The 23,479-nt window shown below is 38.0% G+C and overlaps 1 protein-coding gene across 1 annotated transcript; it reads right to left on the bottom strand.

The window, feature by feature from the left end:
- Positions 1 to 311: 311 nt before the first annotated feature.
- Positions 312 to 14,583, bottom strand: LOC306876047 (protein Wnt-10a-like; the record flags this gene model as incomplete). Its single annotated transcript, XM_079426944.1, is given in 5 exon segments — positions 312 to 779; positions 10,094 to 10,467; positions 13,274 to 13,536; positions 14,357 to 14,436; positions 14,440 to 14,583. Coding segments are annotated over 5 exon segments (1,329 nt in total).
- Positions 14,584 to 23,479: the final 8,896 nt, after the last annotated feature.

Below are 23,479 nucleotides of genomic sequence, written 5' to 3'. Positions count from 1 at the left end.
GAAATAAAACGAACGTAGTGTCGATGAGTGCTCTGTTGGCAATATACTCAACAATATATGCATATTCTTAATTTATTTAAATTAAAAATACTTTCTGAAATTATATGCAGTGCAAGTCTGAAATCTTGTGCTTGGACCCATGCAGTGTGCAAACACAAGCACACTTTTCTAGCACTCAATTCATCTCAGTCTGCTTTTGTGCTTTCCATTCGAATCATTGAAACGGCAGTCCATTGCAAAAGGGAGGGATTTCTCAGTCTTTCCCTGTGTTTAATGTCTGTTTTTGTACATTTAATAGGCGATTGCTTGTTTCATTTGCAGACGCTGACCCACTCTGTTATCCTGCACTCTTCACACACAACATAACAGCACCAGTGGAACTTGCAATTGCAGCGTTCGCTGCGAGTCTGCTGTAAGATGTTGTGGCCCCGGCCACAGCACAGGCTCTCACAGTTGTCCATTCCTTGGCTGGTCTTGTTACAGATCCGGCCCTGCGTCCCGGCAGAGTCCGACCCAGGGTCCCTCTCGCAGAAATCCGGGGACTTCTCAAAGTAGACCAGATCGTTCGCGTTGGCTCTCCGTCGGTGCGTCGGGTGGGCGTGCTCCACCTGACCCGTGTTTCTGTTGTGGGCTTTGATTAGCGTGGCAATATTAAAACGATCCTTCAGCAACGAGCCCACCGTTCTGAACTCTGGAGTCACCTGCCAGCAGGTCTTGAGCTGACAGCTTCCTGATGTGCCGTGGCATTTGCATTTCCTCCTCATGTGGTCCACCACAACCTGCACACAAGCAAAACAGATGAGGAAGATGTTAATATCTGGAAACCGCAGCATCTGGACCATAGCGGCCAATCTAGACCTGGCAATGCATTAGCGAAAAATCATCTGAGCCCTCATTAGACAAATCACTGATTTGTGATGAATGGAAAATGATACAGATATTAATAGATGAGTCAATGACATTTAAGAGTGTACAAAGTAAGGAAAATTAGGTTAAGATTTTTTTTTTTTACATAAAAAAAATATAGTTGTTTTTTATTGTTTTTCATAATGGAAATGTTGATGGACAACATGTTTTATATATTACATATGTGAGAAATGATTCCTCAGTCATTGATTCCTGCCCTCTTTAAACTACATTTATGAGAACCTAATTAATAGGTAAAGAAAAATAAATATTTGTATTTAAATATTATGAATAAATTCATAAATTCATTAAGGTCATTAAAAGTCATCAAGAAGATTCCGTTCTATGTATTAGTTCCTGTATCGTTTCGTTTTCTGCATGTTTCTACTTGTTGGTTGGACCACATGACTTTGATTTCGCTGACACAATTTTTTTAAATACTTTATTATTTTTTACATTAGAAAATGATTATGCCAAAAATATTTTTAAACTTTTTTTTAATGATAAACTTTTATAAAATCCGAACAGTTGTACCACCCTGACATTTTTGACTTCATACACACTAAAAAATTAAATAAATAATACAAAAAATATTAATAAATTAAAAAACATGCACATAATAGAACACGCATATTCAAGTCATTGTACAGTATGCACAAAACACATTAATGAATAAATTAATATATCAAGACGAAGAAAAAGATTTATTCAGTCTAGTATTACTCATACACTTTTTTTCCCTCTTTGTGGTTATAAGTTCCACCACATGACATGTCAGAGTTGGAGATGAGGATGCCCTACTCACAAGTTCAGACCTCCCATTCTCTCAACAATGCACTTATCTGTCATCCCCAGCTATAAACTTTTAGATCCAATTACTAAGAGGAAGAGGGGCCACCCTCACTACTGACAGATGCCCCAGCACCCACCCATATCAACAACAAGCGCAAATATTATGGCTTAGCAATCCCACATTTCACACTGTCTCAGGCTTCCTAGCGCTCACCGTGGGACAAAACACACTATGAACATCTTTAGAGAAGTCGAGTTTTGTCTGTCAAAACTCAATGGATTAGGTTTCACTGTACAAAATGAAGCTGCGCTATTTCACGTCACTCATGGCTTGTGTTTGTCTTTCTTCAGTTTCCCCCCTCCTATGCCATGGCGTCACAATCCAGGACATATTTTTTCAGTTTCTGAAATGACTCAAAACAACTTTTCGATTCTCCAGGGCCGCAGTCTGCTGAAACGCAATGTTCTGGCAACTGTTGCCGTTCACCTCGAGTCGCAGGTCACTTTCAGCAGTTGTCAAAAGCAGACATCTCCCATCCCTGAAGATTGTGAATTCCTCATGCTATACGGTTTGCATGCCGGTGGTTTCTATTTCAAGCTCTTAGCCGCCATAGGTGTGCATGCAAATGGAGCAGGTCTGTTTTATATGAATGGGCTCAAAGAGACATATGAAACAGAAACTTATTGAGGCCAAAGATAACAACGATCAATCACAACAATACGCCCACAATGACAAATCAGGTACTACAAAACAGTTTTGACAAAACACCAGAATTTCAGGCTGATCTCGCTCCGTCTGAGGTGAACACCTCAGTGGCACTCAAATGAACCCTCAGTGAAGCGTAAACAAAGATTAACCCTGTGTAGCACCAGCATTTTCATCATCTCAAGGTCATTGTTTCGAAAGACTGCAGCCTTTCCAAAGGAAGCCAAATCAGTTCCCTGAGGGCTGATGCGATGCGGGCAAATACAGACAAATAAGGATATTCAAATCCTTTGGCTTTGAGCGCTGAGAACCTGACGGGAATTTAAATGTCTCACCTCCAGCAGTTAGGAAGTGGACCTGCCTGCTCTTGCCATGTGCGGCCCATGCTGAGGAAGCTACAGGCTTGGGATGGAAGATCGCAGGGTCTGATTGCTCTTCTTCCTCCTCTGCCTGGACTCTGCACCTAAGGGCAAGAGCAGCGTGGCAGCAGAGGAAGTGAGGAAGAGACAGGAAGTGCTCTCTTGGAAGCTGCCGCCCTGCTTAAGTGACAACAGGATAATCTATCGGGTGTGTGGAGAGGTGGAGCGTCTGACTGAAGCCTGGCAGACCGTCTAGCCTGAGGAGCTACAGATGAAGTGCAGGAAGCGCTGAACAGATTAAAATCCTTAAAGTAAAGCCTGTCAAGCCTCTGCACTGCCCTGCTGGCACAGAACACAGAATGAAACAATAGGCTTTGTCAACACGTGTTTTATTCAACATATATTACGTTTCTATAGGGATACAGGACTTTATATTTACATTTAGTAGACGCTTTTATCCAAAGCGACTTACAAATGAGGACAATGGACGCAATCAAAATCAACAAAAGAGCAATGATATGCAAGTGCTATAACAAGTCTCAGCTTAACGCAGTACAGGAAGCAAGGTTTTTTTTATATAATAAATAAAAAGAAAACGGATAGAATAGAAAAAGAATAGAGCAGGCTAGAGGCCTTTTTGCTTTTGTTAATTGTATAATAAATGAAAAGAAAACAAATAGAATACAAAATTACTAGAAAAGCAAGTGTGTGTGTGTGTATGTGTATATATATAACAAGCATTAAATTAATAGAGTGCAAGTCTAAAAGGGATTTTTTTTTTTTTTTTTTAAGAATAGAATTAGAATATATTTATATGCGGAGGAGCATACATTTATATCGCAACCTGCATGCAATCGAGGGATGTTCTGGAACTCTGAAGAGGGTGTCAGCACAGAACAAAGCAAAAGGCATATTTCAACCTTAAGCTCAAAACACACTGCACGACTTTAGCAATCCTATAAGATCACTGCATGACACACTGTGCGACATGGATCTAATAAACTTGGCTACGACGTGTGTGTAGACACCTTTGACTCGTACGCTACTGTAGTAGAATAAAACGTCATCAGCATGTGCTAGTGGTAAACAAAAGGAGCATGATAAATCACACTTTAGCAGTTGTATTTTTTTATGTGTGCTGAAAAAAACTGCAAGCGGCGAAAGAGGAAGGGATAAGATTGTGAGGTAAGCAGTTTTATGTTATAGAGCCATGTCGCATTTTTATTGATTAGTCAGTAAACGTGGATTGTCGCAGCAAACACACTGTGCGATGATCATGCTGTATCGTAGGCTATCTTTGATCGCAACACTGTGACAATGGCCATATTTGGAGAGACTAACACAGAATCGCCACGATTGTTTCACGATGCCAATCTTGCATCTGGGACAGCCGAAAATCATGCAGTGTGTTTAGGGCTTCAAAGAGAGCAAATCTTTCGGTGTGACATGTATTTGGCAGATTCGCAATGGAAGAAGTGTTGCAGTTATTCATCAGCATTTGATGTGTACAGCAACACGTGCTGCTCCGAAAGCTACAGTAACACAGCAGAAGCCACTATAAATGGATCTGGAAGCAAAACATATTAGGGCCTATAAATTTGCACATTTTCTTTTCCGACTTGCAGTGGATGTGGATGTTTTGAAGGGTGTGCTGTTATTTCATTGGTGCAGAGCAAATTGAGAAGCACATCTGGGCCACTTTAATTGAAGAAAAAGTGAGACAGGCTCGCCCATAAACTGGCACCAGACTGAGATCAAGTAAAACACATTGGTAGCACATTTGGACCACAGGCAGTATACAGCAAAACAGCTGCAAGTCCCCTCAAGTCAGATGCTTTTTCCTTCACAATACATCAGCATTGTACAAACTAATATTTAAATTAAGCAGCTCTTACTATAATATTCAATGATTTGGGACTTGTCAATCAAGCCATTACTTTCAAGAATACTATTAAACTGAAACGGCATTTGCAGCACATGTAACTTTCTTAATGTGCTGCATTTCTGAGTGGGATTTTATTTTGTTCATCCGGATTTCATTGGGGTGAAAAATGTTAGGTTATGATATTATGGCTAAAAATAACTCTCTTCCTCTGTTTATCTCTCAGTAGTTTCCATTACATTCCATTTACAAATGGTAACATTTTCCTAAATTTATAAAATCTAATGGGAATAATATTTCTTACAACATAATGCGTAATTAACCAGTGCATGTTATTCTATAGAAAAATAACTTTCAAATAACTCATTTTAATAATTTGAGAAATTTATAAAGTACATTTCAAACTCCAGTTAAATTGAGTGAATGATTGTCATTTATTCCTCTTAAAAACATGCTCAGTGTTAGTCAGCTGTGTGCACTCTTCTTCTTGGTCGTTTCTTTAAAATATAAATGTGCAAATTTTTCTGAACACATGAAACAAATAATTCAATAATGATTTGTTTCATGTGTTCGGGAAAAATGAGCACGCACATTAAAAAATCTAAACACGCACATCTAAAAAAATGCACATTTAAATAAATAAGTGAGTAATATACTTAATACTCTATCTATAGAAATTCCCAATGAGGAAATACATCACAGCTATTACAATGTGGCACAGAATTGCCATACAGCAACAAGGCTGTTTTCCTGTCTGATAAAGAGTTTCCACATGGCAGTGTTCATATTCCTTCAATTTACTGTAAAACTATTCCAGATAAAGTTGATCTGAGAACAAAAGCATTTATGTATGAAATGTAGATGCACAAGGAGGAGCAGTAAAGCAAGCACCCCTGTATGGGGACAAAAGTAAAGCTTGCTTAAACCTTCTTTAATGTCTGCAATGCAAGTTCTTGTCATTGTCATTCAAGGAAAATTGAAAGGTCGATTTTATTTTATGTCTTTATCACAACCTTACAGCTACATTTATATCTAAAATCTTTGTGTGCCAGTCCAAAAAGCAGGAATATATTAGTATTAGACAATCATGTGTGGAGCGCTTTCGTGTTCAGGGCTTTGCAGTCGCAGTAAAGCGGGAGAGTCCACTTAAGATCTAGGACAAAATGATGACAGGGTGCCTGACAACATGATCCTCCATCTAATGGCTCTTGATGAATTGCTGAATGAGTATTGCTCGGTTCCTTTGATGTTTCAGAGGAGGCGTTCCACCAAAACCTCAATGATCCAAGAGACGTCTTCATTAAAGTCTCGGACAGATGCGTGACCAGACGTGATGTATTTGGTCAGTTAAACATGTTTACATTTAATTCATGTGTGGTGTATACAGCAAAGAAATGTAGAGGGAATGTCACTAATACTTTTAGGTCAAAACATTGTTCTTATAAACTGTGTTTCTGTACCGTCTCCTGCCCTTTGCATGCTTTGCTCTAAAAGTAGAAACGCCGCCTGACTTTCCAACCGGCCTTCATTGAGTGGAAGGAGCTCCAATGAAAACATGCAAAAAATAATTTACAACCCCACTAGACGTTGCCATGAAATCGGCAACTACTGCAAACATAAAAACATGGCCTGTTCTTTTTGCCCTGCCGGTCCATATGTTGTTGCCAGAAGCAGTGCATGGCAAATACTAAAACAATACAATTAAATCAATTATCTTCATGCAGTTTCCTTTTTTCCCCCTATGTGTTGCCCTGGCCAGTGACAGACTGTTTAAAAGTTGTATTTGGGGAAGGAAGGGCGAATGTCTTTCTACTTCCCGCTGTGTTTGATGTCTAAAATCTTTTGCTGGCTTTAAACATCTGTTTCCAAATAGCCAGCAGCCACTAATTAGAGCTTTTAACAAGACTGAACGTTGTGAGAACCAGAGGGTGGGCATGAGGCGACATGTACATCCCAGTAAAGTCACTACATTCCTTGACAAGCGACTACCTTTCCCGGGGAGGGAGGTGGGGAGGTGAAAAAAGCTCTGTGATACAGAGCGTGTCTCGTCCTACCCGGCCGGGACCCCTACGTCACATCACCCATCTGCCAAAATTATGGGACCCAATTGCCAAAGACAATGGACTAGGCAGAGAACAACATAAATATCATGAATTTTGAGAAAATGAGTTTAATTGAAGATGAAAGATGGAGGACTTTGCCATTTTTCCTTTCTCATCACGCTGACACTGACTCGAGAAAACCTGCCAACGGTAGCAGCAAAGTTTATGACAATCGGGTTCGGATGCCAAACAGGCTTACTGGCAGGAGCAGAAGAAATATTCCTGAACAACGGCATCTCTCTCTGTACATCACACCCTCGCTGGCAGCTTGATCAAACGCCACACCTCCGAACTGAGCTTCTCAGACAGAAATCCTGAACTTCCAGCATCCTTTATAGATCATCCAATATAAATAACAATCAATCAGTTTAGAAAATTATAACAATAAAGATCCTTTGAAGTGTCATCTCGGAGTCCAAGAATGGGTAACTTTTGCCAGTAAAATCCACAATGATCATGATAATTATCATAATCACGAAACTGTGACATAATTCATCAGATTTTAGACATATACCAAATTTACAGTTGATGCGTATATAGCTGGGAATGAGAATTAGTAAAAGTACTTTAGATGGCAAACACGGCTACTATCTGTTACTTTATTTGGGACTGACCATGTTTTGTCTGAATAATCAAGGGAACCAGAAAACTGATGGAACGATACAGAGACAAATTATAGAAGAGGAAGCAGCAAACAATGAACAATCTGCGACTCTGTCTGTGTGAACCTGCCAGTGAAGCCCATCTGAGCTTATCATGGTCATTTACACTTCAGCTCTGCACCGTCCTGATAAAGAGTGACAACAGATTAATCCATGATGATATCTTACCTCCCACGTCTAGAATGCACAGCTGATGAGCTGTCATTGTGTGAGGAGCAGCCACACCAAAAGCAGTTCAAATTGCTAATATTGAAGTCACAAGCTATAGTGAAACTCTTAAAATAGTGCTCAATCAGTCGAGCATAGCGATAGCGATGCCAAGGTCATTGCTTTGATTCCCAGGGAATGCAAGAACTGGTAAAAATGTATCTTTTAAGAGCGATTGAAGTTAAAAGGGCCTGCCAAATTTAAAATGTTACCACCTCACAATTACAAGAAGTGCTGGTTTATAAGAGTAGAAATAGTACAAACACTTCTAACCCAACAGCAGGAACTTTATACAATGAATTCAGCGAATACTGTCTAATTCCTGCAGCAAGTACTGACTGAAATGACATTTAAGTGTTGTGAAGTTACGCCAACAGCAATGTCAAACCAAAACGACTGCCCTCAACCACTGAATAAGCCAATAGTGGGCCAGCAAGAGTAATATGACAGGAATGGCATTACACTATGCACGTAAGATTTATTTCAGCTAATTTTATTTACTTAACTTTCATGATCTTATGGACATAAACTTATGTCCCAAATAAAAAGTCAAAAACATTGCACATGCACACTCTCATATTTTAAGTTTAGCTTGCTTTGCTGTTAGAAAGTGCTATTTTGCAAAATGGAGAAACTCACATGAGTTTAATTTATAATATTTATATATATTTACAAAAGAATAAATCAGCAAAAAGCAAGTTATGCATAATGGGATGTTCAGGGGATAAACATTTACAGTAAAATAACATTAAACAGCACAAGCAAACTGTCTTGCCACATGAGATTCTTTGAGAAAGTTTTATATCAGTGCAACAATAAAATAACTAACAGAGGCAGTGGAAATATTGCAAAACCCAAGATGTCCACGTGTACTTTTTCACCACCTCTGTTAGTTGTTGTAGTGAGATTTTCAAATGCTTAGTAATTACTGTCACTCCAGAATAATACATTATACATAATAAACAAAAAAGGCCAATCCCAACTATTATTGCATGGTGTCTGCCTCTGTCTGCATAATGCAATGATCTTGCAACTCCTAATCAGGTTAGGATACTCTTTCCAGCTCTCTTACATAATTTAAGAAGTCTTACATTTATGAACAATTGTGTAACAACTGCTTGAGTGATCATAAAAAAGGAGACACGTAAGAACCATTTAAAAGTTTGGATACATGTTTCTCATGATCTTAATGCAACTGTGATCTTTGTTTGAAACCGGATTTGTAAAAAATTAATTTAAAAAAGCCTATATATGATGTTCTTTACAGAAGCAAACATGTTTTTGGGATTGGTGACTTGGACTGCAGAGTGAAGAAAAAGCAGCGAACAAGTGGCCAGATAACTTAAAAAATCCCTCAGATCTGTTGGAAAGAGAGCTCTGGATGCTCCTCATGAAGCTGGGAAAATATCCAGAGTGTTATCAAAGCAAACAGAAATAATCTAAACTATACGGCAGTTTTGATTTGTTTTTGGTCGATAAACAAATTTGAAAAAATATGAGTTATTTTATATTCCTTGTATTTTACTCATGCAGTTTGTTGTATAGAACACATGACATTTTTACTACAGTAAATCCCATTTGTTTTCTTTGTGAAACACAAGAAAAGCCATTAGGATCCATCAGTTTTTTTTTTTTTTACCTTATCCACGTCCTGTTATTCATCTCAGGGCATTTAACGTAACTGCTCTACAGTGCCGCAAACCTGCCTCTTATTATCTAATTAGTACAACAACACAAAGAGACAACACCTCGATCCCTTACATCACACTTTGCCACCAGGAGAGACTCACTGATCAAAGGCAACACCAGGGAAGGCATATTTTGATAAAGCTTAAATGCCTTTTAAACATTCCCAAATCCAAAGATAACACATTTCAGAGAAGCACATGTTTACTTTTGCTCGAGTGAAGTTATTGCTCATTTAAGTGTTTTGCTGTTGGTAGGTGGTTCGGGGGGTGTGTGGAGATCGGAAAAGATTCATGAGAGCACCTAATTGAGCATAGACGGGGCACCAGCTCGAACGTTTACACGCAGCCAGGAGCCCAGGCAAAAAGTTCAACAAACCTCTTGCAATGCCAGGGCCTCGCTTTAGAAAAACCAAGGATCGCACGACTCAGGGAAGGCACAAACAAAAATGTTACGCTTGGCAAAACGGACAGGGATGAAGCTTTCAAGAGCACAGCTGCAACATGAGCGTCCCTTCATGTTTAACCGCCGCTCGGAGGAAATCTGTAGCTTCAAGGTACATCAAAAGGAGGAACTCAGCCGCTATTGTCTCCTATAGTATATGTGACACGGTTATAGTATCTCAGTAGAAAAGAAGCGCTCATCTTTGAACACAGCGTTTTAACGTACCTTAAAAGGGAGCGTAAGATGATCCCTTTGCACTCTTTGGAAATGCAATCCAACACTGCTGATTCATTCAGGCTTAGTGTCACACATCACACACACACAGCCAACACAACGCCGTCTCTCACCTGCCTGCCAACTCTGTTGTTGTGAAGTCTCATCCTGGAGTGAATGTCTCTGTACGTCTCACGGGAGTCCAGGAAGTCCTTGGAGAAGCGTTCCCCAAACTCTACATTGGGACTGCAGCCGCCCCATTCCCAGGAGTCCTGGGGGCCGAGAGTGTCGGCGGGAAATTGCTCCATCACGCCATGCACCATGCCTTTCCCCCGGTTGATGGCCTCCAGCTGGAGACGGTTGAGTTTGATCCTGAACGCCTCCTCATCCCCTCGGCGTTTCTCATCACAGCCACAGGCCTTCAGCTTGCCCATAGCGCAGGCGTTGGACACGGCATGCACCACTCCGGCCGCTGCGATGGCATATGCAAACGCACTTTCTTTGAAACCTGCCAAAGAGACAACACAAGGGATTATTCAGGCAAGCCTCGCTCAAACGTTGTCTATAAGCTCCCCTGGAATTGTTCTCCCTGTGCTTTGTTGAGAAGAAAGCTATCGCATTCGAGGAGAAACCGCACAAGCCCTGATGTTTGACAGTAGTACCAGTATATTCCGTCACACAACAAGCAACAGAAAGACCTCACAGGACAAAGTTAGTGAATGTTGTGCTGCACTTAAGCATCCAAAACATGCACATGCAAGAACAATGCAGAAGGTGTGGAGGTCTCCGGTAAGCGTGGCTAAGCACAGACATGCTCATCTGTGCACAGGCTCTGCACTGAGCTCAAAAACGTGGCTGCAATTAACCTGGCTACTGTTAGCGGCTGTTTGATCTGCACTAATCACATGCCGCTCATCTGGATTTCAGCTCTCATCCACTGAGCTGCTTATTGGACAGGAAGTGCGGCAGACTTTAAGGCTTTCTGACAAGATTCAAGAAATTTTTCAGCAAATATGTTCGAACACACACATGAGAGCCACATATAGCAGTAGCATGTTATGTTGTTGTTCTTGTATAAGAATATTTAATTGGTGTTTTTTTTTTTTTTTTTTTTTCTCCAGGGTTTCCAGTGTGAAGAAGGTGCCTGCATGTGCTAAAGGCTTGTTGAAAGCTAATGGTCTCAAACAATAATAAACAGAGGTCTCATAAAAGCAGACTCTCCTGAATCACTTTCAGGGACAGATGGGGAATAAAAGAAGGCCATGCTCAGGAACATGAAAGAGCCCGTAAAGGCTAAATAGTTTATAGTTCCTTCTGCCTGCTAAAATCAAAGGGCACTTCTTCAGCATGAAAAAGACCCACTTAAGTACACATCTAAAATTGCTGTTTTATAAAATATATATATATACATGTATATTAGTGCTGTCGAGCGATTAATCGCATCCAAAGTAAAAGTTTTTGTTTACATAATAAATATGCACAGTACACACACATACAGCATATATTTTGAAAATATTTACATATATTTATATTTATATAATTTTAATCATATATATAAATATATTTAATATATAAACATAACATATTTTTCTTAAATATATACATGCATGTGTGTGTATTTATATATACATAATAAAGACTAAATGTCTAAGACCTGAAAGAAAATATGGATATATGAAATGAAAATATAAAAATAAAAGCCTATGAAATTACTATCTTGCCATTTTAAAATGACCACAAATCTGAAAGCATATGAATCTCTCTTCCTTTTTTTTCTCTCTCTCTCTCTCAATAAACAGACAGACAGATGTCAAACTAAATTTGTATTTTTAATGATTAAATCACTAACCAGGCACATACATTTTGTTTCTTTTAATGTTAATGATCTGAAATGAGAAATTGTCAGTATTTTATTATATTTCACCTTAACCATACTGATTTTCCTTTGGAATAGGAATTTCATAGCCTTTCAATGTATAATGACTTTTGCATCTTTCATAAAATTTCTGCTGTTTAAATCATCTTTTTTTTCCTAGTTAAGTCATTAAAAGAAAAAAAAACCAAAATACTGAGTCTGGTTAATGTCAAAGATCTGAAAGAAACTCTACAAAAATATAAAAGCTTAATACTTCTGCATGACTGACTGTCTACATTCATATGCATTCGTGTGACCACTAAAGTTGGTTTATTGTAAATGATCATCCAAGAGAAACAGAAATTTCCAAGTTTGAACAAGTTTTAAACTGGCCATGACCCTGTGTCTACCACTTAAAAAGCGTGTTTAATACAGATTGGGGCTTGTCTTATTAGGCCTGAATGCAGCCTCGCCTCACCTCCGTGTCCTGTTATGTCCATCTCTGGCGATTACAAATATGACTAATGAGCCTTTAAAACTCAAATCAGGTGTGAAGCAGTCAGTGTCTGGAATTCAGTGTGTCTTCCAAAAATGCTTGCTGATGGCAGAGCTGCCCTTGGGGCACAGAGCAAAGATATGAGATAGCTGAATGATGTTCAATTGATCATTTCAAAACACGCAGGAACTCACACCTATTAACCCACCCACACACAGTGACAAACACTCACGCAGAGGAGACCTGCAAGCTGAAATACACACACCACACCAGCCGGTGCTGCTTTTTATTTTTTTTCGTGCAATCCTCTCATGATTCTATGGGGGGCAAACGGCACTTAGGCGCAGCCAGAAGACACAGACATGGAAATGCTGTTTTAGATTTCCTTCCAAGCCAATGAAAGACCTGGAACAAATCAATCTAACAAATAATTTAAAGTGAGAGGCACGCCCGGCTGCGCTGATGGTGGAGGAAGTGGGAAAATGAATTAAAGATTGAAGGAAACTGTCACTTTGGGTTACAGAAACTAACTAAACAGGTTTATGCTTTTGCCACTGAGGGTTGGGAAAATGCTGAAAGCAAATTCACAGCACTTGCACTGGCACACAGTAAAATGCATTAGCTGGCCAGGGAAGCCCTCTTGCAGGATATTTACATCCACTCTTTAAGTGATATATGCCTATGGCTAATAAAGCTTTCCTACTATCAAACATTTATGTGTGTCTGCAATATACAAACTTCAAGGATTAATTTACCCAATATGGATCCGTTTCTAGCAAGTCAAATAATTTAGATGTAGTTTAGTATGTTAATGAAATGCGTATATCAAACTTATTTGAAATTCAGTTTTTGTACTTTTACACATTGGTCCCATGAAACTCACCTAACCTAACTAAACCAGATTTTCCAAAAATACTCTCCAAGTGCTCACAAACTACAGAAGTTACTATTTTGTTAATTTACCCCTGCTGAAGACAGTGCTGTCATAGGGGATCTTGTTCCTGGTCTCCAGACTTGAGCAGTTCCAGCGGTGTCCTCTGAACTGATGCTGGCACTCATGGATGGCGATCTGGATGCCCTGTATGGCTGAGGCTGTCACATCTGGATGTCTCATACATACGTCCAGCTGTTTCTTTGTCAGGCCGGGCAGGGTCAAACACACCGTGTTGGCATTGAGAATGGGGTCAAAGGGGATCTTTAGTCCCAGGATCTCATTTGAGTCTGCCCTAGAAGAGAGAATGAAACCTTATCATGTATTCAAATACATCTGCACTTAAATAAAGAGGTAATAAATAATAAATACCCTATGTTCTTTTGCATTGTTTAAGCGCGTAGAATATACAAAGATCCTTTATTAATGGATCATGCAACACTGCTGTGACAAATATTAAAGTGAACAAAGTACCACTGAGGAGCCTAATGCTCATGACTATTACAAAATACACCATGTGCTGGAAATAGATACCTGATAGATGGCATCAGATGGGGCTGATGTGAGACAATTACAAATGAGTTTACTGGACATGTAACAGATGCAAAGCTCCTTCCATAACAGTACTAAGAAAAGTAATGTGAAACTAGAAACTTGCCTCAGTGTATAAACTAACAACTAAACCGCAAACTACCAGTACAATACAATAACTTGAAAGGAAAATGCAAATAAAGTAATAAATAAAACTGCAAACAAACTATAAGTGGGTTCACTGGTATTAAATTAAGCTCTGGTAAAGCCATTATTTATTAGCAAAATTATTCAAATCTACCAATAAAAACATATATGAATAAAAACGGAATAAAATAGCCCACTTTATAACTTTATGCCACTTACAGATTCAAAACAAAACTTCCCTTTTCACACTTTTCTCAAAGATGTAAAAGCATGTGCAAAACTATTTTGTTGTTTTGGAAAGTTTTAGGATGCACGTAAGTACAGGATATCGTGCCAGTTCATGTTTGTGAGCATTTGAGTTCAGTAAATAAATATTCACGTGCAGAAACGAATGCAATTGTTCCAATTAGACACGAAACGACTGAGCAAGTTCTTACCTTTGAACTAGAAGCGACGCCAAAGCCAAAGAGCAGAAGAGTCGAAATAAAAAGTAATCCATGCTGCTGCTGCTCTTCTGCTAAACTCTTTCAGGACAACTCTTCTGCTCGAGGAGAAGATCCGTCCAATACGCGCACAGCTTTCCAGCGACCAGCTTCAGATCGTCCAAATCTGACCAAAAATAAAATGATGCTGGAGAGTGCCAAGCGATGTCGTGATACCTCATTCATGAAATCACTTCACAACTTTTCTGCTGGAGCTATCAGTCTGAGCTTACAGAATGAATGAAAATGTGAGCCGACGCTGAGATATCATCTGACACAAGACACTCATGTACACAGCTATCTGCTGTCTTCAGGACTTCTGATGTTTGCCTTATCTTGATGGCACTCAGACTACACTTAACTCTCTGCCAGCCCACCTCTACGTCAGCGCACACACACACACACACACACACACACACACACAGACACACACACGCGCGCGCGCGCGCGCAGCAGTCTGCCGTACAGGACAAGTGCCTCATTAGACATATCCCGATTGAACCGATAAACAGGGAAGTTACGACTCATTGGGATGAGAGGGATTGTTCAGGGACAGATAGAGAATGATAGAATCTAATGAGGAACTTTCATGCTATGAAAATGGATAAAAAATAAATGTTGAAGGATTTGACTGAGACACAGGACAGAAAGACAGAGATAAACTTATCAGATAAGCATACATCTGTATTTCAGTAGGATACTTAAATGATCTTGAGGCAAAAATTCCATTTACATAGCCTAAATGTTTTTCTTTGGCAGTGGCTGATTAAGAAAAAGTTTCAAACCCCTCTTATATTACAATAAATAAATGCAATTTAATATAATTATTTATATAATTTACTATTACAATTTATTATTGTAAACAATGGCTAAACTAAGGATTTTTTCATAATTGTCCAATTGGAGCAAGTTGTCACGTGTTGTATGTTCACTTTACATACCTTTTTAATTTCATTTTGCCATTATATTAATTGTTTTGTGTTCTGTAACTGTTTAAATTTTGCTGAAAAGCCAAGCTGTTCAAACTTCCTCATTTGCCACTATTGGGGCATGTTGTCACAAAAGGTCAACATGTGTTTAGTGAACTGTATCTTTTTTACTTTCTATTGCATAATGGAAAAATACTAATAACAAAGTTATTTAATTCCTATAAGACTTCTTTCTTGGTGTTTATGTTACCTGGAAACGCAATTACGGACACTGAATTTATAGTAAACCCATGACAAATGCAAAATACAACCACATCTTACATGCTGAGAAAAGAGCCAAAAGCCCATTAAAGCTGAAACCTTCCCGCAGCTTTTGTAATCCATATGCTCCTTTGTAATTCTTCATTTCAAGACTTAAATGAAGAGTGTGCGCACAGTGGTATCAATAAACCGAACCACAAAAAAGTTACTTGAATGTGGCAGGGAGGTTTTAGTCACAGTGAGGTCACAATGAGGGAGTCAGTACGGTTTAAAACTTCAGTCTTGAACAAGGGTGAACGGCCCCCGCTGACTCCGAATGAATTGATAATGATCTCTGTCTTCAATTAGGCACATATCACAGCTTAGGTTTTATTGCTAGTTCATGACAAGTTAAAAACATTACAACGGACACATTCCCACTTGAATGGTTACCAGTTAGATGTCGCAACGTTCAGGAAAACAAAATCCTGCTTCCATCTGGTGTGGATCCTTGCCAAGAGATCTGTGCTCAAGAATTTAACACATGCTGATTTTAATTGTGTCCTAGTGTCAACTGGGGAACCCCTTTCTCTATGATCTATTTAATTGCAAAGCATTAAGATAATTTAGCAGCGACATTTATCCACGGCTGAACAACACATCTTCTGATCATGAGTTAAATGCCTGAGAAAGACATCATTTAGTAAAAGGCAAAATCATTACAGTAATTTTACATTGATTATTCGCATAATGATTTCGGTCTTGTGATGTAATGACTCATATGAGCAAAAAAAAACTGTTTTCTTCATTCATTGTAGTGATTACCCCAAGGCAAAAGATAATGCTGAATTGGAATTTCCCACGACAAAGAGGTGTGCTGTGAGTTGCGTGCACTTTTCCTTGGCGAAATGGCATTGTGGATGGTAATAGCTCTTGTCCTTGTCCAGATGGTCCCACCAGGGACATTTGAATTATTTACAGTCTGTTAGGCTTCAGAAGTTCTCCAAGAAAGTCTTCACAGCTGATTCAGTATAGCTTGAGAACACAGAGACAAGAAAATGTCCCAAAAATTAAGAAAGAAAGATAAAAAATGTATCTATAAGTAACTTATCCCGCCGTAAGAAAAAAAAAACTGTTCTGAATTTATTCAAGCTTTATTTACCTAATTATGCTCGTTTTAAGGAGGCTAAACCTTTCCCAGTCTTCCTTTTAATAAGCATTTCCTCCTTTCATGAGTGGGCAAAAGATGTGACGCTCCAGCAGAAGAAACAGAGCAGAGGGTAAAAAGAGCAACGCCGCAATTACTGGGGCTCCCGCAGGACGTCTCACTAGGAAGGTTTTTAAAAGAATTAGAAAGATCAACCCCCTGCTGTGGAGCAATGACACATCTGTGGAGAAATGAGTTCTTGCAGGGAAACCTTTCCTTTTTTCAGGGGAGAATAAAGATGAGTACTAAGCTTTGGTTTTTCCCACTGGAATATTTGTCTCTTTTCTGTCGTTAAGCCATTAGAGCATGATGGGAAAATGACTTTTTGATTGGTCTAATGGTGTAGGTATTGGCTCCTAAGACACAGAAAGTGAGGACGCTCAAAGAATAGAGGAAAATAAGCATTGAGCTCCCAAGAACCGTTGCCCTCTGATCTGCTTGTTGATATGTGGAATGGTTGCAATCAATTAAATGTTCATTGTGTTGGAGAAAAACATTTGGGGGATTAGAGAAGTTTTGTTATTGACTGTCTTAGCAACCCAAACAAAGAGTGTCTTGTGTTGTTTAAAAGATGTCTTAAATTGGCCCCAAAAGATCTTTATAGGCCATGGAATGATGCGGTCTGTTTTGATCATAGTCACATCGTTTGTAACATTGTTCACTGCAGTGTAGTATTTATAAAGTATATTAGTTGTTGGATTTAATAACATATAAAAACAGCACAACAGGAAGTTTTCTCTTTGATGGAAACCTGTCGATAATTATTCATTTCAACAGCGGAATAATTGCAGATGTTGTGTCGATTAAATACAGTATGTAGATCAAATTGTATACTTGCTGATGGATCAGATATTTATTTTGATGGATAAATACTTTTTTGAACATTTGCATTGTATGTTTCTATATTGTACAAAAAACAGTACACAGAATCTCTTGGATTACAATTTGCAACTAGACGGATGCACTGTTATGTCCTCTAAAGTCAAAAATCTGGGTGTTATATTAGACAGCAACATGTCCTTTGAAAATCATATTTCCCATGTTACAAAAACAGCATTCTTCCATCTTAGAAACATCGCCAAGTTTCGAAACATGCTACCTGTTTCTGATGCAGAAAAGCTAGTTTATGCATTCATGACCTCTAGACTGGAATATTGTAATGCACTGCTAGCTGCTTGTCCTGCATCTTCAATAAACAAGCTACAGATAGTCCAAAATGCAGCGGCTAGAGTTCTTACCAGGTCAAGAAAATATGATCATATTACCCCAATTTTACAGTCTCTGCACTGGCTACATATTCAGTTCCATATCATTTACAAAATATTATTACTAGCCTATAAGGCCCTAAATGGTTCAGCTCCTGCGCTATACAAATAAACTTGAACTTATGTTTAATCACACTGAACTCCATGCCACAATGTACAACTGCACTAGCAATTAATGCCTGGACATGTCAAACCAGCAGTTAGGACATGATATCTGAAGCTACCCCTACTGGCCCTTCTTCTCTTATTAAATCAGAGGAGCTTTCCGCTGGTTCTGATATTCAGAGATTCCTGCTGTCGGGTACTTGCCCAGCTGCTGAGTTGGCGAAGCCATGGTTATTGAAAAACAGCAGAGCATTGATTATAGAGTATTAACTTTTTTCGTTTTAGTTACTTTTTCTTATTTGTAAGTCGCTTTGGATAAAAGCGTCTGCTAAATGACTAAAAGTAAGCATTGCTTGTTTTCATTACCGCTTGGGTTACTGCTCGCTATCACTAATTGAGCAGAATTACACCTGCTTGCTTGCTTTTCTTGGTACTGTGAAAATGTTTGGGTTACTGCAGCAGATAAAGGCATATGAAGCAGGAGAATGTATTAGAGATAAGAAAGTCGTTTGCCGTTTGACAGAAATATGCTCTGTTTGATGGCAGTGTGCCACAATTTAGTATAGCACACAGAAAAATTATTGGAAGTACAGTAGAGACCACCAGTGAAAATGTGTCTAGTTTTTTAATTGAATATGTACAGCACATATACAGTAACAAGAAACGGTAACACTCTATTTTAGGGTCTCTTAACTAGATGCTTATTAGCATGCATATTACTACAATATTAGCCATTTATTAGCAGTAATTAAGCACATATTAATGCCTTATTCTGCATCCCTAATCCTACCCAACACCTAAACTTAACAACTACCTTACTAACTATTAATAAGCAGCAAATTAGGAATTTATTGAGGGAAACGTCATAGTTAATAGTGAATAAGTGTTCCCTATTCTAAAGTGTACTCCAAAAAACATTTATTATTGCTAATATTCGAAACAGTTGTACTGAATACTAATTTTGTGAAAACTGTGATTTTTAATCCTGTTCTTAAAATATATATCTTATGTTACACTATAAATGTCTTTACTGTGATCAATTTAATGCAACCTTGCTGAATAATTCCTTGAATTAATATTATCAAATTAAAACTTTAAAAATAATTCAATGAAAAATGAATATTTAAACATAAAAAAAGGTGAATTCGAAAACAAAGAAATAATTAGAAGTGACTCTTTCATTTACATTTTGTTTTAAACAGTCCTAAAACCTTTTGTTTATATCCAGAATTTAAATACATTATAATTATAAATACATTTAAATCTTATATTTTCAATGTGGTCTCTGATTTTGAGCCCCACAGTATTGTATACAATATACAGAAACAACTGTGTATGAAGTTTGCAGTGTGGGGTCGTCACAGGGGATTTCCTCTTACGCTGAGGCACATACCCCTGAATCTGCACAGATCTGTGCTTCTGGTATTCATTCGTGAGCAAACCCTTTACCCAGAGAAGAACGAAAGCTCCATTCCAAAATTAATTCTACATGCTCCTGGTTTCTGATCTAGAGAGAGAGAGAGAGAGAGAGAGAGAGGGGAAAGAAATGAGACAATGGCAGACAAAGAGTATAAAACAGAGGGAGACGTTTCACCTGTAAATTGCGGTTATTAAGATGATGGTGAAGATAACAGAAGCAAGAGTTATTCAGAGGTCATTCGCTATGAACAGCTGGACATGGTGAACGCTGCTGACCTTACAGGATGTCTACATCAAGATTAAACCTCCCAAGATGCACTGCACTCATATACTAAATTTGTCTGAAAGATCTTGAAAGGCTCTGAATCAAACAACAGAATCAACATTTAGTTTTTTCAGAAATCACTCAAAGCGCCCTGACATCACCTATAACTGGCTGAAAAAGAAAACGACACTGAATAGCAGATGCAGGCATTCCCTGTACAAAAGAAAATTTGGTGCACTCTGGGACACCAAAATAATCTATGATGCCTTTTATCCCTCTGCGCATCAGTTCTTCCAGCTTTTCTCTTGGAATGTACAACAAATCCCTATCCGCAAAGACCACCGGTTTTCAGAAGAGTATCTTCCCACTTCAGCCAAGCGCTTAACCCTCATTCTAATCCCATATGACAGTCTGCTACCAACTAACAACTGCATCCTCTCTGCACTTTATGCCCTCATTCAGTGAATGTACTGCACTGATTGGAAAACACATTATTCTTTATAGGTTATGTTTTCTACACTACAGGGCTCTGTGTGATCACTCTGTAAAAAAATATGCTAGGTTGTGTTTTGCAGAGGTAGTTTATGCATAACATACAGTACGAATTTTGGATGTACTACTTAAATAAAAAAAACTATTTTACAGGTTAAATATTTACTTTTGAAGAGTTTGTTTGCAAAAACAGATAACTCAGTTTTTAACAATTTTCAAAAATCATGTTTTTTTTATTATTGTGCATTCCAATTAATCTCAATCAAACTGCAGTTGGGTTATTTTGATTAGGTTAAAAATAACAAAATACAGCTAACACAATAAAAACAAGATCTTTTGAAATTTTTTAAAAACAGTCATCTGTTTTTGCAAATAAACTCTTTTTTTATTCTATGGTTTGATAATCATTTTTAAATATAAAAGCATCGAAAAAAATTATAATTACATAAAATAAATAAATGTTAACTGTGCTACTGGTGGTAACATCTGAATTGTTTAATTCAAGTAAAAAATATTACAATATATAACACCACTGAATCCTAGATAGCACCAACAAAACTAAATGTAGTTGTTAGATCAAACAGACAGCTTTTTAAGGTAACAATTACAAGTTACCACTTTACAGTAGCTTCTCGATTAATTTGAGAATAACTAGTATTATGTACAAGCACAATACTATTACTGAATTATCAAAATATTGTTTAAAACAGTTTTATCACACCACAGAACATATTGAAGTCCCTTGTGAAAATGAAGAATGGTTAATTATAATGAATGTGAACTTAGGGTTTTTAAAAATACTTTTAAGATTTAAAGTACACTGTCCTTGTATTTAATGATACTAATTATATAAAAGGTCAATTAAGTGTACTTGAAGAGAGTAAACTTGCATGACTGTTTCTTAGGACATTTTAAATCATTACGTTTTAATAATCTTGTCTTAATTATCTTGTAATTATATATGTATTTCAATACCAGAATAGTTTCAAAGACACTATTAGTAATTATGAAATTGCATAGATGTTATGAAGTGGGTCAAAAAATAACTCAGAATTTTCAGCTAACTCCATGTAATATAAATTAATCTATATAATACCTTTTCATTTAATTGAAAATAACATGAAATGAAGTGCCCGAAAAAAATCACATTCAGCTCAGACTTAGCCTGTATTCTTTTATTTTGGTAGTAGGCCTATTCATTTGAACAGAATGCTAAAGTGGAATTTTATGCAGTTCGCCCTGTTCTTAGTTAATACACTCACAGTTGACTTTAATTTGGTTGTGCTGCTACTGATGATCCAAATTACGCTTTATCGTCTTTCATCAAAGGTACAAAATGATCTGAAGTTCTTCATGTGAAGCATCCATGAAATGAGACAAATAGCTCCATCTTGTGTTAAGTGGCTGGAAGTGTGTTACAGTGAGTGTGTGTGTGTGTGTGTGTGTGTGTGTGTGTGTGCATGTTTATGTGGTTTATGAGGACACAAATTTGTATAATGACATGGGTATGACAGAGGTATTACAATATGAAGGTGGTTTATGAGGACACTGCCTATGTCCCCGTAATTCAAAAGGCTTAAAAAACATACTAAATGGTGTTTTTTTGAAAATCTAAAAATGCACAAAGTCTCCTGTGAGGGCTAAGTTTAGGTGTAGGGTTGGTGTAGAGCAATAGCACACACAGTTTGTTCAGTATAAAAACCATTACGCCTATGGAGAGTCCCCATAAACCACAAAAAACAGTGTGTGTGTGTGTGTGTGTGCGCGCGCAGAGGTTGGCATTATCCTCTGAGACCGTATGCCTGCAAACCGCAAATCCATAAACACTTCATTGCAGGTCCATTTGGGAAAGAGCAAGCCTGATCTAACTGAGGACAGGGACTCAATTTCCATCTGGCGATCCCAGTGCGGAGAGCACGCAAACAACATTGTTTATTGACACAGACTTGCACGCTGGGTCTCTTTAGGTTTTAGCCCATCCAAAAAGAGACAGAAATGGTAACTATGAGTAAGCTGCGTTCTGGAGATATTATCAGCACTTAAAATCCTGACATTGAAAGGTTAGCAACCCAGTGAGAGCACTAAACTCCGCTTATCCACAAAGAGAAATGGTGCAGGTAATTGTGTTATTTACCGAGCAGAGTCGTTGCCATCAGGGGAGGTTAGCAGAAATATCACTCTCTAAAAAAACTCCAGGATTTAGCAGTGATTTATTGCAATTAAAAACTGTAATTGGAATTTTACTGTGAAAATTATCCAAGTTTTTGCGGTAACACAATGTTGCATTGTGGGATAATAAGAGCAGTAGTATTAAATATAATTTAAACATTTTCAGTGCAACAGTGGTAACACAGTTGGTTACATGCAGTAAAATAAATGCAGAAAAAAAGTTTTGTGATTGACTTACTAAATCTAGCCTATATGTGGCCATGTTATAGTAAAAAGATCATAACTATAAACGATTCCATCAGGGTGAATGTTGTCCTCCATTAAAAAAAAAAGAGAAAAAAAAAACCTCAGAAGAAAAAACAACTACACATTAAAGTTATTCTTGCCGTGCATTCTGGGAACATAAACTTCAGTATAGTATTACGGAAATCACACTATTACTGTAACGAGTAAAGATGACTGTAATGCACTAGGCCTGAACTGTTAAGTATAAATAGTAATTGTAATAAAGCACAGCAGCTAGTAGCCATGAACATACCATAAGTACAGGCTGTGCACTCTTCCATCCCATCATGCACCTCACAGACTCACAGAATAGAGTCTGACAGAGCCTAAGTTGTAATTAAACTGATCACCTCCCGATAAAATCTCCTGCGGGGTTTCACAGCCTTTATTCACTGCTCGACGTTTATGAGTATGTCTTCCTAAAGCAAGCATCTCTATTTAGATAAAGACTGGTTGTCAGAACAAGGGGATGCATGGTGGTATTATGTTACAGTTTTATTCACTCAGGCTATCTGCCACACACATGCACCTGTGTACACATGCACATAAAACAATTCCTGTCCGTGCATTCCATAACGAGAGAAGCCACTTTTTCCTCTATACTGATTTATAAATCTCCATTACTGCAAAAATGTTGAATCATAAATTCATTATTCAACAGCTTAAATGATTACCACCTCTACGCTTGCAACTAGAGTTCAC

The sequence above is a fragment of the Barbus barbus genome, assembly GCF_936440315.1.
Source record: "Barbus barbus genome assembly, chromosome: 10".
NCBI lineage: Eukaryota > Metazoa > Chordata > Actinopteri > Cypriniformes > Cyprinidae > Barbus > Barbus barbus.
The sequence above is the reverse complement of the archived record's forward strand: the minus strand, read 5'-3'. Positions and strand labels throughout refer to the sequence as shown.